At 36.7% G+C, this 16,846-nt stretch overlaps 1 protein-coding gene across 2 annotated transcripts in view; it reads left to right on the top strand.

Moving 5' to 3' along the window:
• Nucleotides 1–16,846, top strand: part of LOC116429023 (uncharacterized) — a 225,863-nt gene that overhangs the window by 193,602 nt on the left and 15,415 nt on the right. For both annotated transcript variants that reach the window (XM_031981386.2, XM_031981387.2), the window contains 2 exons: nucleotides 14,535–14,692; nucleotides 15,585–15,719. In XM_031981386.2, coding sequence (XP_031837246.1) covers nucleotides 14,535–14,692; nucleotides 15,585–15,719 — 293 coding nt within the window. The remainder of the gene's footprint in view (nucleotides 1–14,534; nucleotides 14,693–15,584; nucleotides 15,720–16,846) is intronic.

Here is a 16,846-nt window from a genome sequence, read left to right on the forward strand (position 1 = left end):
TCCGTAGTATCGCCATGGAACTTCCAGAGCGCTCTTTAATTGCTCGTTGAGAATCCAAGGCAGGCCCGAAATTGTAGTACCTCGGCGAAAAGTTTCCTCGTGAAAGGAAACGAGACGGAAGGAGCAGCATACATAATTCTTCACCTTTTCCTCTCGACTACCATCGAGATCTCAGCGAATATTCGAAAACCTTCGGATACACTTTCCCATTATTCGAAATATTTTTCTGTCTTTCTGAGAGAAAAATAAATGTAAACCAAATCAGTGACAAGATAATTTTATAAGCTGATAGAAACCAGGCTTTCAGAAATTGAAATTAATTGCAAGATATATCATTTTCAGGAAAAATATTGAAATTACATTTTACACAAAAATCATTGTATAACAGAATAATGAGATTTCAAAAAATTATTATGAGAAGAATGATATTTAAAAAATTCATTGCGTAATAGAATAATGAGATTTAAAAAACATTTTTTTAAATTTCAATGTTATTATTGTTAGCTAGAAATTTAATTATTTACTAATAGTAATAGTAACATAATATCTTACAACCATAAGAAACGTTTCCTGGGAGAATTTCATTTTATTACTTCTCACGTGTCATTCTCCTTTTTTCAACTAAAACAGCGAACATTTCAGACCTTCATAATCTTTTCACATTATTTTCCAAAACTAAATTATTCATCCAATGGAAAATATTATTTCAACGAGATACAACGACGCACCGAAAATTGTAGATACCATAAAATATTCTTTCCACTCTCAAGCAGCACAAGTACATCAACAGATAATCTCTTCCACTGACAAAAGGTTTCTCACTCGATATTCAAACCGGACATATGTAGGTTACGACTGGCACGAGGATCAGTGTTATAATGTCGTTAGATTGCTACATCGTGATAAAAGTTGACGTGAATCTCTTTAAATTAAATCGATCGCGCGTGTCTTCGAACGAAACGAGATTGCGCCTATAAATAAAATATTGGATCATCTCAGAAGCCTTCCTATTTTTTATTTATTTATTCGTGCTTATTTTAAGGTGAACACATTAACTAAAATCATTAGTAGTCACCAATATTTGAATATATTACTTATTACTTAATAATACTTATTACATGATGACATATCTTAATTATAATGAATTTAGAAAAGCCTTCCTATTATCCAGTTTCTAATTGATAGATATTTCCCTAACAAACGCAGTAATGAAATTTCTATGACAAATTTTTAGAAGAATATGTATATAATTTTTATCGAACAGTATTTTACAAATATCGAAGGACGATAATGAAAATTAATAGATTATATGGTTCTGATTTTCGTCGATATGGTTTTCACGAAAAATTACATTAAGAGTTAGAAACGTAGTAATTAATCTTCTCAGTGGACGTTCTTGCTTACCAATTCATTATTACACGGATACCAGACGAATGAAATAGATTCCATTAGGATGCATGACCTTTTGCCCTTTGTAATGCAAATTTGTTGCTTCGGAAAACTTCCACTATTAAAAGTGTGCCAGTAAAAGCGTTTTCAAGTAAAAAGGGGAAAGAAAACTTGACGGAAGCTGGTAATAAACTCTTAGCGGTATACTTTAGACTCCCATAAAATCGAAATTAAAGGTTTCTCTTCTAATAAGAAGCAAGGAAAAGTGAAACTTCAATTATTAAATACCTTCCATTGGCGTTGTAGCTATAGAAAACAGTATAGTGTCAAATTGATTTGCAGCTTTCTTTAAATACGTATTTACTAATCTTATAAATCCTACTTGTTTATCTAATTAAAATTAGTCTGAAATATTCGTATACAATATATACATATAAAAAATTAATACTAAATTTAGTAAACTGAAAACATTGAATAAATATTCTTTCTTGTTTCCTTGCACGGTAATGATTCACAAAATAAATTTTAATTATCCCATTTTTTACATAAAACACTGTATTTCAATTTTCCAACATTTTTTATTTAAATAATTCCATTTCATTGGCAACATGTACATTGCCAGATAAAAAATTAATACTAAGTTCAGTAAACTGAAAATATTGAATAAACATTCTTTTTCATTTCGTTGCAAGATAATGATTAAATAATTAATCTTAATAATCCCAGTCTTCATACACAACCCTATATTTCAATTCTCCAACATTTTTGATGAAAAAAAATTCTTCAAACTTCCATATGATTTCTTCAAAAAATCCCATTTCATTAGCAACATTCATATTATCACTTAAAAAGAGTTCAATGAAGTAAAATTTCACGCTCCAATCAAACAGAATAACAAATTCAATTACAACGCCTACCAACGATCGCATTAACGGTAACATTTCCCATATTTTCATTCCACCCCCTCTCGCTTCCGTCTTAATCTAATAAAATGTCAGCCCGATTAGTCGAGACCTAAAGAAACGGGGGAAAAATGGCGGGCGGTTATATAAGTCCGAAATAGGGGTACATAAATTGAAATGATGATGTAGCTAAGCAGAAATTACGAATCGCCCTGTTACGAGTTAGAATTATGGCATCGGTTATGAGAAACGTAATAATTGTGGGAAAACGCCAGTGAAAGCACTGACAGAAATATTATTTATAGGCTTCGGGGTGGGGGGGTGCGCGCTCTCGACCGCGGACCGTGTCCAAGTCGTAATACCGGTGATAGTAAAATATATAGGCGGTACGGGTTTTGTCGCGTGCGCGCAGCGGCGTTCTTGCGACGGGTGGAAAAAAAGGAAATGTGTATTTAAGGACCCACTAAAGCAATTTTGCTGACGTATCGCGAGAAACGATCACGAGATTCGTTTTCTTGTTGCTGTTGATTAATTACTTTTAATAGTGGTTTTTTGTGACATTCTGAAGTAGTTGTCGTTGATATTAGTATCATTGAAAGGGATAGGGGATGAAACGTAGTAAAATTCTTAAAGCAATATTGATGATATTGTATTTTAGAATATGTTAGGTATCAGTGGAAAGACTATTGCTAGTTAAAAATAATGGACATTGTATATTAAATTAGGTGACTAGTTTTTATGTTAATTCTTTTTTTATTATTATGAAAACTGTGATAAAACTTTTACTTTGATTCTGAGCATTTGTCAATAATTGATTTATTATTAGTTTTAATATGGTATTAAATAAGCATACAAATTAGTGGCAAATATTATTAAGAAATCGCGTCGACTTTATTGTTAAAGTACTGGATTACAGAGTTTAATTTTCCATTACAAGAATGGATTAATGTACTAATCAAAAGTCGGAATAATATAATGAATAATAACAAAGTTTGAAATAGATGGTTTCAAAGTAAGTCTAAAATGTTGATATACAACGCAGTGTATCGCTTAGAATTCAGTTTCTCCTATCGAACAGGATGCAACAAGGTGGATGCACTGTAGAATAGTTCACTTTGCCTGGGCTCAAGCTGGATATGTATGTATTCAGATTGAACAACGTGAACGGAACTTGAATTTGTCGGATAAATTGTGGCCGGACCCTCTAATACCGGAGTTCATTAAAATTCATTCAGCCGAGCAAGCTGTCACACGTGCAGATTAAGCGCAGGAGGTGGAAGAGCTAATAGGCATAGAATATCATGTCGCGGAGTGTTCAAAAATTGATATAGAATTTTTAAAAGCGTGCAGTTTAAAGACATGCATATGTCTGTTAAAATTTTTAAGTACCGCCTTTCGAAATTTTATTTCATTTCCTGGCATTTTTAGAGTTCAATACATAAGGGACGATCATTTCAACCCTTTGTCAACAGATTATTTGAATTACACGATTATCCAAAATTAAGTCAAATGAAAAATGTGTTAGAATAATTTTTAATCCACTTCTACTTTCTTAAAGCTTCTGCTGAAAGAAATAAAATTCATGTTAAAACTAATTTCGAAAAATACAATTCTTCGACGATATGAATAAACTTATAAATATTCTATTATATATAATGTTTAATGAGGAAGGATGGGTTTGCAGGATATGAGTATATGTTGAATTTATTTATTCACGGGTGAATTATAAACCACGTGTAAAATTTAATGAGTTCCTCCTCTCCGTTTCTTGAAGTTTCATTCGGTTTATTTAAAATTCTTATACCGGATTATATCAGAAACACACGGATGAAATTCTCATGAAAGAATTTAAAGCCTCCATTAAGGCGTCCTTAAAAAATCCCTTTAATCTTTGCAGGCTTACAAGACGGGGTAGGGGCGCTCAAATTGCACGAAATAAAGTTTAGGGGAATAGATTGCGTTCTGTTTCAGAAATTCTGACAATGACTCATTGCTGTCGGCGATATAACTCGAAATGTCGTTGGCAGGTTCCCACTGATCCCGAAAATATATGGTCGGGGAAAAATAAGGGAGCAGCGGAAATCTGTTGCTTTCGCAGTTCAGCTGTGTTCCGTGTAAATCGTGGCCAGGAAATAATCGTCATTATTATACAAAGCTTTCTTGTTCGTTTAACAACCTTTAATCCGACGCGATGACTACAGATATTTATTCAGAATTAACATTAATCTGAATTTATTTGCAACTAATTATTTCTATATTTTTCTTTTGAATTAACCTATAAGTCTACGTGTATTGGATCTTCATTTGTTTTTCGTTACTTGTATGACTTTTGTGATAGTAATCTTTAATATCAGTATATTAATATTCTTCATATTATTTTCTATATTGTATTAAATATTGAAAACTCAAAATAATATTTTGAAAGTATCTCACTTATATCGATAGACAAATCAATATTTTTTTAATAATTTTTGTTGCTTTAAAATTTCATTTGAAATAACCCTAATTACGCGGGAACGTGCGAATTCATACTTGTACTTCTTCAATGTCAATGGTAGAAGCGAAGGCAGTGCAATGTGGGGAATTCGCGATAACAAATGAAGACAAGACTTCAATGAAGGGAAATAAGGCAGAACGCTTATAATTAAGAAACAACGTCACCGGAAGCCAATACCACGTGTTTTCGATTAATTTATTTGCCGCGCTTGTTTTAAAATTGTAATTACACTGCCGACGCCTTTTATTTAGACGCGACAATGGAAAAAGTAAGAGATTGCACGCTGCTTTAGAAACTACAAGATGTGTCTGGTGTCGACAATCCAGCTCGAAATGTCACACACAGGCGCCATTTAGGCGACCTGAATAGAGCCGATCGAAGGAAAAGGTATTTAATGAAAAATGTCGTTTAAATTTAAGTTGCTGTCGCGTTCAGCAGCCCATCGCCGCTTGTTTCTGGTTAATAAAGAAATTCGCTGTCGATACGCTCCGCGTGAAATGCTTGTAACTCATACAACCTGAATCTCTTTATGGTCCACACAATTAAAGAAGACTCTTCTCTATTTAGCCGAATGCATTCTTTTAAAATTCCAAATTTGTTTCTCGGAACAAAAGTGCCCTTTAGTCTTATTTAAACAAATGCAAAAATTTACCGTTCATCATCGTTCATTTTAAATTCTTCTATATTCTTTCAAATTGAACTCATCATTGTAAATTCACTGTCATTCACGTCTATCCACAAAAATAAAATTACTTTGCCCCCAATATACAAGAACTCTATAAAAAAATACACCAAAATTCACGAAAAAAAATGAAAAGTAAAGAAATCAAATCACTCTATGTTTATACCACCTGAACTTTCAAATCCCTCCAAACAACACCCGAAACATTCCTCCTACTTCCATTACCCCCTTTCATTGCCACCACTTTTCTCATTACTCGAGAACCATCGAACTCTCATCCATAACCAGCGAGCCATAAAAAAGAGAAAAGGGCAAGGAAATACAACTGTTTCGAAGGGAATTGATACGTCCCCTTCCCTCGTCTCGGAGTCGAGAGCAGGCCGGGCCTTTCGCGGTATTGTATTCGCAGCCGAAGCCTTTCATGCATGGCGGCAAATTTGGTTTATGGAGGGTCAAAGAACGCCTCGCCGGCAATATTGCGGCAAATGCCATGGACAGCCGGGACACGTATCTGGTGGTACACGGACAAGGGTTGGGGGCGAAGGAACGACGGGGAAACGAGGGGGGGAGGGCGGTCGCGGAGAGTATCGGTTGAGGGTAGCGAAGAAAAGCTCTGTCGTTCAGCCCGAAGAAGGGAAACGACGTTCCCTGGTGATTTGTGGAAAACAAATAATTGTCACCGGTGCCAATCACAGACCTCGTTGGCCGGATCCCCGGTCCACGAGGATGTCCCGTGCTGGGGTTGCTTCTTGATGAAAATCTGTCGATTTATTCCGTCGCCCCTCGTCCTTTCCCGGCGACTGTCTAGGCTTATATTTAAACGAAAAGAGGTTTATCTGTGGATTCGAGTTTTCCTCTCCACCTCCGCTCCTCTTTTTCCCTTTCGACGTTGAACCGGGGATCCTTGGTGCTGGTGTCGTTTCCCGGTGGATTTTAAATTGAATCGTTTGTTCCGTCGAATTAAGGCGAGGCTGAGAAGGCGCCGCGAGTGCGTGAGAAATTAAATCGAAACGGATCGCGGGAAATTATCGTGGCCTTCGGGATTGCTCAGCCCTTGATTCTCTTCTTGTTCAAGGTGAGCTGGGATAGTTTGGTTTATTGTTTCTTCGGTGATTTGTGGGGAATTGGGGGAATTTTTTGATTGCTTGGAGTTTTTGGAGAGGTTCTTTTGGCACTGGGAGGATTTCTATTGTAGTTATTGTGGGAGTGGAGGTTAATGAGGAGTATTTTTATACTCCAGTTAATGATGGAATCTCCAGACGCCGTTTTTCTACTGTTTCAATTGAAAGTCGGATGTCGCTCGTCTACTGTTGTATGCCGCGCGCCGAAAATGCTCCAAAAATGCTTAAATGCTTTTTCGTGTTGGATTTATTAAAACTTGTTTTCTTCATTAACGAGTAGTGACTATTCGTCTAATTTTGAGTCAGTTTTCTGTATCACTTTTGATTGTAGCGGAGAATCTTTATTATAAAATAATTTTATTCTTATATGATCGGTAAAAAGATTATTTTCCTCAGTCATTACAAGAATTTAACAATTGCTAAGAATTCATTTCATATTTGAAAACAAAACAATATGATAGTCGTGATATAATAGCAAATCTTGCTATACAAAAACTGTATCATACCCTGAATTAATTAATAATTTAATATCAATATTTCCTTCAAAAATATTCTAAAACTAGTAAAATTAACAAAAATACCTTAACGATGAAAGAAACTACGAAGGAAACTAGCATTAATCATTCCAACGATGGCAAAACAATATATAATAAACGCTATCACATAAAACATATTTAAAAAGTAATTTCTCATACACCTAAACTAACATTTGTTAACCCCTTGCTCTACAATATCGTGTCAAACTCGTGGCGATGATTTCAAATAGAATTCTACAAATATGAATATCACTTAATTCTCCCAAGTCCGAATTGAATATTTTTCCATTATTAATTCTAATGCGTTTAAGTGAACGTAGACATAGAATAAGTGTATAATTTCCCTCCTTTTTCAATGAATTATAAACAATAAAATATCTCTGTTAGGCATAATTGTGAAAGAAATCATAGGGCAAGAGGGAAAAATTACAATAAAAAACCTGTCGAAATATTCTTCCACCCAGTACAATCACCATCGAAGAAGTCAGCCGAGACACGAACCCATGAGCCACCCAAGAAATAATGAACCAGTCGATTTAGAGGTCTCGTTACACGCGCGTCAACTTTTAAGTCTCCGGCAAGTTCCCCGGCAGTGTGTCCGTATCGGTCCCGCGGCCATATTCCCGTTAAGATTCCGGAACACCAGTCCGCCCCGTCCCATCGGCAGTAATCATCGAACTTCGAAAACTAAAGGACGATCGTTACCAGGCCGTTGGTACTCGATTCGACGTGCAACGAGACAGGGCAGCCAGGCACCGCGATCCTCCGCGGCCCGGCCCCCGCCCTCCTTTATCAATCTTCGCGGACATTAGAAGGAAGAAACGGAGAAATAAGGGGGCACTTCAAAAGATGGGGCCACGACAAAAGGGACGAGTTTCTTCGCCGCGGTCGCCAATAATTGGACGGCGGGCTCGGAGGAGGAGGAAAAAATTAAAATACTCCAGACGACGGGAATCGACGGTGTAGATGATACAGAAAGCCGGATAAAGGAGGGACGCCGGCAGGGGTTAGGGGTAGCAAAGCAGTCAGCGGCTGTATCGCTGACGCTTCTACACTCTGCAGGCCGGCACTAACACGTTCAACTCGGCCCTTCGCGTCACCCGTTCCCTCTCTCCTTCACACCTCTCTATCTCTCTCTCTCTCTCTGTCCCTCCTACCCCCCCGCCCGCCAGTTTCGCGCTTATTATCCGAAAGTTCCAAAGTGAAACAGAGTGAAACTCTGTCGGCGTGGAGAACTTTTAACAACGCTACGAAGGCACGAATTCGTGGATATCTCTTGTGTCACGCCGGCGAGGACGAGGACGCTGCCAGGGGATTCCACGGGTAAAGGGATGAAACACGGCCGAAGAGCAGGGAAGGGGGAAGAGCCGGACGCGCGCACCACCCTGAGAGATTCTGATGGGGAAAAGAATGCGTCTCTTGAGGGGGCGCAGCGGAAATGACGCGGACGCGGGATAATGTCTGATGAAACGTATGGAGATGAGGGATGCTCGGCCGGTTTGATCTTTGGAGGGTCCTAAATTGCCAGGTGTCGGACGTGGTCTTTGTTTTGGTTACGATGAATGTCTTGGGACTGGTGAGGTTTGTATTTTGATTTTGGGGAATTCCTTTGGATCGGTTGCAGAGGTTAATTTGTTTCTTGGGTGAATATTTTTGGATTGAGCGTTGATGAATTCTTTTTCAGTTTCTGTTGCGATTTTGTATTGGTTGAAGTTCGAAGTGTTTTGGAAACTACAGTGAGGGGTATGGATATTTTTGAGAATTTTTGGAGGTTGCTGGAAGTTTTTCAAGATTGCAGTATTTTTGACGTTTTTTGTGAAAAATTTTTATGTTCTATTATTGAGAAGTTGGCATCGATTTTTTAGGAGATATATGTTTCAATTATTTCATTACCATTCCTATATTATTGAAATTTTCACGTTCGTAATAAATGAATTTTTAACCTGTTTCACGATAGCGTAGTTTATTTTATTTCGAAAAATTGTTATTTATAGTATATATATATATATATACTTCTGTGTAAGATTCATTAAAATTATAAAATGTAATGTATCCATTTTTATAAATGTAGTATTATGAGCAGAATGATTTTTGTTTTGGAAAAAAAGTAATAAACTTGTAGTATCTCCTTTGTTGAACGAAACAATGTGCCAACGGTCTACGCAGAAAAAAGTGCAGTACGTAGTATTCTCTTGAAATAGAGAAACCTGGTTTTAACAATTTTACGTAATAACCCATGGCACCGCGGTGAAACGAAAGAAGGAAACATAAAAATCTACGAATTCCGGAGTATAAAATTAACTCGACGGAGAAAGGGAAAAGAAAATCGAGTTGCAACAGCGGATGAAGTAAAATATAGACTAACTTTGTAGAAAACATCCGAACGATATCAAAAGCACAGCTGCCAAAAGCTTATGAAGTTAATAATAAAGTAATCCTTTAAGAAGAAAAATCAACGGATCTAAATGTTCACGTCCAACTTCACGAAGTAACATCTAAGAGGAAAAGGAAATGGTAGAACTCCAACGGCAAACGTCATTGTACCATATCTTTTAAAAATATTTTCAGAGCAAGAAAATCAATAAAGGAAAAACAGAAAATGTAGCATTGATGTAACAAAATATTATACCATTTCTTAAAATATCCTCCAATGTAAAAGAATTTGTAATAAGAAAACAAAAAGTTTACAATTTCGAATCATCCGTTAGTATCTTATTTGATAAAAATACTTTTACTTAAAACACACAAAGTAAAGTAAATAATAATAAACAAAAGAATTTGTAATAAGAAAACAAAACGTTTACAATTTTGAATCATCCGTTAGTATCTTATTTGATAAAAAATACTTTTACTTAAAGCACACAAAGTAAAGTAAATAATAATAAATAAAAGAATCCTCTATAGCATCTATCAATATTTTCAGATATCACAATGTTTTTCATTTTTATTTTCAGTTGAACGGTTACAATAATCATTCTTAACGTATCATCGATTCTTAACACTAAAACTACCGAGCAGTTAAATTGACTGACTGAAATTCCTCTACGGAAACTTGAAGAATGCATCTATCGAAACTTCGATCGATGTATAATTCAATTTACGTATTTCTAAATCAATTTCTTCAATGATTTCTCAGAGAAACGTCTGTCGAGTTGCAAACAGCAGATTTTAAACTCAGTGTTCCGATGAAAAAGCAATATGTTTCCATGTTTCTTAAAAGGTTTCACCAAACGCGTAGTAAAAGTGTTTTCAAAATAATATTTAATGTCTGTTTTGTGCTGGAATATATGGAAGCCATTCCGGAGGGGAGAACTCGAAAACCACTCTGAACCTGTAACCTTCTGCAGAAAAAAGGAGCTGTCATGTACGTTGCGAGAGAGCACGTAACAAAAGGGAATGAAAAAAGCATACAAGGAAAAACGACCATTGTTTGCACTGTGTTAACTGCATGCACGCAGTAGGCACAGTCAAAATATGCGTGCACACGCGTTATAAATGCGTGGATAAAATGAATGAAAGTGGAGAAGAGATTACTTACTGAAACTCGATAAAAGTGTCTCACCTTAGACCGTAAAATGGATGGAACACTTTTACGAAAATAATAATATTCATTTATTGAAATGTTCATTGATAGATGCCATTTTTCTTTCCTCCTTTAATTCACCGCATAATAAATAACCTAATATGTAATTTCAATATTTAATTTACTAATAATATAATATTTAGTTCAACATAAGATGAAATAATAATATTACTTGACTCAGACCTTGTGAAAATGAACAAAAATTATATAAAATTACTCATCGATAAGCTTCGTTTCCCAGATCACTCCTAATCTCGTAAATTTCTTTCCACTTGAAACTGTCTTCTATTACTTAACATTTATTTTACTTTCTTTATTCTTAAACTTTCGATCAGATCACCAAAATACTAAAATTATACTTACATACAGTACAATTATAATATTCCAAATATTTACTACAAACGAACAAAACACCTACTGAAATAAAATTAAACAATCCCTCGACACAATGATTAAAAAATTCACCCGCCCCTTTCCCCAATGAAAACAGAAGCCAACAAGAGAGAAAACAATCTTCCGAACATCTCCGATCTCGCGCACACCTGCAAACGCTTTATCCCGATCAGCAAGCGTGCCCCGGAAGGCCGGCCAATCACGTCGCAGGTTCCTCCTGATCTCTGAAAACATCCCGGTGTCTGTGAACGAGCCATTAGCTACGGGGCCATAGCTCGTGAACCCTCGAATCCTCGTCGGAAGCGATTCGCCGGTGCGATGGAAGAGCGAATAAAACAAAATATCCCGGAACTATAAACAAGCGAAGGGGAAAAACGGAGACGCGCGTTAAACAGGAAAGAAGAGTGGCCCGCGTGACGGTTTCCTCGAGTGGCGAGCCGGCCGGGGGTGGAGAACGGGGGCGGAAAAAGAAGGATCGTGTGCTCGAAGATTCAGAGAGCGTGAACGAGAAGCTCGAAAGGGGGCGAGGGAAGGAAAGAGAGCGGGAAAGTAGCGAGCTTTAGCCGGCCAAAGAGAGAACGCACGAAGAGGGAGGGACGAAGTTTTATTTCGAGGGGGTGGAAAGCTGCAGGACAGACGTAGGAAGTACACAGCCGGATAAATACGAGGGGCTCCGCGATTCCTCTTTTCCGTTCCTCCTCTTTCATCCGACCGTTCCCTCTCTCTCTCTCTCTCTCTCTCTCTCTCTCTCTCTGGTACAGACACTTTTCCCCTCGACGCCGGAACACCGTGGATCCATGACACAAGCGACAATGTCTGGGTCGATTTTATCAAAAGTCCAAACAGATTCGATTAAACTCGCTCGGAACGGAACGATCGCGGCGCTTATCGACTCGTCGCCGGCGATAGGTGCGCGGAGGGGGGATTTTAGGGGAATTAGCGAGACGAAGACGGGCTGGCGGGTTTTATTAGAAATTCGGAAGACTTCTCGTTCCGCCGCGCCTTTCAATCGAGAACTCCCGGGGCCTGCGAGCGTGCAACCTGCTCGCGTGCAAACAACCGGCGCGCCGTGCTTTAGCGTCTAAATGGGTTGATTAAATATGTAATTTGTACATTCCACCGGAAAACTTTTTAGCCCGTTCCGCGCGGGTATGGAGGTCGTGTGTGGAGGAAGGAGCTCGCTAATGGCGAGCCCGGGATAGGGGGTGGGTTAACACTAACCGTACCGGCACTTTGTGTATACTTATTCCTTATCGTAACCAGTCGAATAACTGGCTACGAAAGGAAGGTAAACAGGTCGGATGATAAATTTGTCTTAATGGAAATGGGAACAACGGGGAGCACGGAAATTGAAAGACTAATTGACACGTTGACCGCGGCGGTCGTCGATGATCGGAGCTTAGAAATTACTTGAAAAGAATTGCGAGACAACTGATGTCGAATCCAAATATTCAGTAATATATTTGCGTTGTAACTGTATTTCTTTTTTCTTTGTGTTTGGCTAATTGTTTCTTTGGTACGTTTAGTTTATTTTTCTTTGTTTCGTTTCATATTTAATGTTTCGTGTAATACTGCGTGTTGGGTTTTTGATAAATAATAATACTTTCATTAAATGCGCAAACATAACAAAATCGCTACTCGAACAATAAACAAAATAAAATATGTTAAATACGTAAATGTATATACATTCGGATACACTTTTCCAGCAGAAATATTAGGTGTAATGAAAATAAGTAATTGAATGTAAAATTTATTTGAAAAAGATTTACCATTTTGTTCGGGGTAGAAATTTAATTTATTTTATAGCTGTCATGTTTTTAAAAATAAATTAGCGAAATTAAATAATAATATAATAGTAATAATAATAATAATAATTAGATTAAAGTTGAATTGAACACCGTTGACATCAGAATAAAAATATGAATGTAGTTTCAATCACAAAGAATGAAAAAATACTGAATTAACTTCTGTGTTAAATAATATATATTCATATATAACTTCAAACAGTAAATTAATAAAATAATTTTAAACGATAATTAATAAATTTGTATTATCATTATACATTGCAATTGTTACCGAATACTACTCAAGATGCACTATTTAATACTCTGAAAGATAAAGTCATTTTTCATTTTTTCATTTGAATATCTTTAATACTTATTCCCCGGGTTTACCATTCTTTAATGCCCCTCTGAAATCTCCGAAACTTTTACTTTCTCCCCGGCGAAAAATTTCTGCTCCTCGCTATCCGGTCGAAAGTCCCAAATCTTTTTCCCCCTCTCCCCTGCTCCTTTTACGGAATTTCCGTGCTCCCGATTGTTCACCGAACTTTCCGAATCTCCCGCTCCTCTCTTTTTCTTCGACTCTTGCTCCGTAATACCTCATAGAGATCAACGATTTTACTTGTTCCCGCTTTATACACGAAATTCTTTTTCCATTAGTAATGCCGAGATCGATATGTTTCCCTTTCTTCTTTGCGCTTATCGTGTACCAGGTTACAGTCGCAATCTGCGGAATCGTTCAAAATCGAAAGTAGTTAGTGCCCTGTTTGCCTGGTGTCCGGTGTCGGTGACCTTAGGAATAATCTGTGGGGAACGAGAGCAGAATTATGATCTTTTTTACTAAACATTTGGAACTATAGATGCAATTGATCACAAGTTTAATTTAACTTATTTCACGTTGTACAATAAGCTACAATCTATTAGAAAATAGATGTTTAATACAATGATTGATATTTCTTCATTTAATAACAATTGAATCTCATGTTTTTCCACTTGCTCCAAATCTGACGACTGTTTTAAATTATCAAACACAACACTGCTAAGTAATATGATAGGGTAATTTCAACTCAAACTTCATTCAACGCAGATTCTATGAATACGTACAAACCTTTCAGTCAACGCATTCACAAAACAAAGATTAAAGTTCAATTTGAACTACAATTTAATTCGCAAGGTGTACAATATTTTTATTCAAAAATGTTATAATGAATATTCAATACACTGCTGTCATTTCAACTCACCGAAGTAGACGTTCAAAATATAGAACTGAAACTTCTTTCAAACGTCATTGATTATCAAATAACATACCGAACGAGTAATATTAAAACACAAATGAGAATCGTTAAATGGGATCCACGAACGAAGCTCAAGCGTCAATGTTAAAGTAACCATCTGTGCATCCCAGCTCGACTGGAAGATGTCTCTCGCGTTTTAGCACCGTTTGAAGCAGCCACGAGTGCACGGCGCCCATAGTCAACATTCGATGTCGGTCCCTGTTTTTTTTTTTTTTCTTTGGTCCACGATCAAACGTGTCAGAAACAACAGGTAACATTGAACTGTCAAAGCGAGTGCGTGGATCCCCGGTCTTTTAGACAATTATTCAAATACCCCCCGCAGAATTTCCGGGCTGAGCCGCCGGTTTATTTTCAGTTACTACGCTTCGACTGCTTTTCCACCCCGTTTGGCCCCGCCGCTGAAGAGACCCCGTTTGATGCCGCCGACTCGGTCGCAGCATCCGAAGCAACAGAAACAACAACCGGCTGCAAACACAGCGAGTGTTCCGGATCTGAACCAGCTGAAAGTGTACAGTGAGTATCGCGGTTCCGTTGGGCACAGCACACTTCGGGCTTTTCGCGAGGAAAAATCGACGATTTAACAGTAGAACTGCCGAACAATTACATTGTCTGGTTTATACTTTTTCTTTTTTTGAGTGAGTTACGAAAACGGAATTATTATGCTTTTGATTTATTTATGTTAGAGAGCGTGTGAGTAAATCAATTCTTTAAAGCAGGCGTTTTTTTGAATGTTCGTATATTTCGTGGTTATGGAAGAAATAGTGTAGAGGAAATGATAGTAAATATATAATGAATATTATAGTAATAGTATAGTAATTAAATGTAGTGGAAGAGAGAGAAATTTTGAATAGTGTTTCGAGTTGCATTCGGTAGTAATGTTAAATGCATTTAATATAAAATTGTTAGAATAGAATTTTAATTTTGTTATCATTTTAAAATGAACGATTCTGTATCATTACACACCGATCTCGAATCAGTTTTGTCAAGATATTAATACCTACACAATACCAAAGAATTGAAAATAATTCTGTCAAAAATGAAAAAATTCATTATAGTAACATATTTTTCGTACTAGCCATAATACTTAAAAAATCGTGACCTTCCAGCTTCTATTTCATTAAACGAGTTCAATTTACACGAATTGCTACAATTTCTCAAATTAACAGAAATTCATTCAGCGACACCATTCACGAAGGAAACAGAGTTCTTCTTGTTTCCAGCATTAACATATTTCTCCTCTGAAACGTGAATTTCCGTAAACGTCTATCTTATATTTCGGAAATGCGTTTCGAAACGCTCCGAAAAGGGTGCCGCCCGCCCCGTTTCGAATAACAGTCCACCGTTGCGGGCGGCGGGGTCAAATGGAAGCGAAATAAACATTGTTCCTGCAATTTCTATGTTCCAGGCAATCCGGATATACTGATCTGCGGCAACTGCAGGGAAATGTTTACTGACCTGGGGGAGCTGCTCGAACACAAGCGAAATTACTGCAAGCTGCGGTTCACATGTAAATGTCACACCTTCAATGGGACTGCCCCAAGTACGTACCTACTCGCAAAGAAAACTTCAACGAAAGTCCTGTTTTAGGATCGAGGCGATTTTCTTTAATGACAACCGACGGTACCTTTAACCTCTTGCCTTACAATATTTTTGTTCTCCTTTTAAAAGTTTTCGTTTGCGTAAATACTACCGTTATTTACATGCAGGCGCAAATAAAACTATTAACAACAACCTAACAATAATATTTTAGCTAAGTATAAACTCAGGTCTGGTTTTTCGCTTCGCAATTATATGGTAATTTTGATACGCTTACGGGCTTTGTGCTTGTACTATGGCGTTGGTCGAAGTATCTGTTTTACGGTAAAAAGTTACATATGTAAAAAAACCATTTACTAATATTGTCTTATGATATCAGACTCGTGGCAAAGATTTCAAGCGGATATTAGTTAATGTAAATACCATTGTTTTCCTTTGAGTTTAAACTAAATGTTGCTTTGCTGTTACAAACCCTTAATCTTCGAACTAAATGTAGACGTAGTATGAGCATAGAATTCTATGCTATTTCTAATAGATTAATAATCAATAAATTAGAAATCAAGGCGACACGTTCGTTATCAACGTTTACTTTTAGTAGCACTTTTCATGGTGATAATATTTTATTAAAACTACCATACGAAATTGTGAAATACTTCAAAAATTTTACAAAGGATTGTCGACATTTTGAAAATCATCGTATACGTTATGACTTCCGATGATTGTAGTTTTTTATATGTATTTTGTTTATTTTTAATTTATCTTCTATTACATAAAATACAAGATTATAATAATGAATATATTACTCTGATAACAAACGTGATTCCTTAATCACTCAATACCTATTTTAACCGAAAATCAAGCTTATCAACTCTTATCGAGTGACATGATTTTCATTTTGATGTTGTATTTCACATTTTGAGCACAATAGAACTTAGGAAAGAAAAACATAACGCTGACATAAATAAATAAAAAAGCTGTTCATTTCATAGATTTTCAAAAAATTTCTCCGAGATTTTCAACAAAGCATTATATTCTATTTGCAATTCGATCGCACGGAGATTTCAAAATACCGCCTCGGCTTAACGTTACCTCTCCTCGGGCGCTATCGCCGCCATCTTGAATTGGTCAGGT

The sequence above is a fragment of the Nomia melanderi genome, chromosome 14 (assembly GCF_051020985.1).
Source record: "Nomia melanderi isolate GNS246 chromosome 14, iyNomMela1, whole genome shotgun sequence".
NCBI classification, from domain to species: domain Eukaryota; kingdom Metazoa; phylum Arthropoda; class Insecta; order Hymenoptera; family Halictidae; genus Nomia; species Nomia melanderi.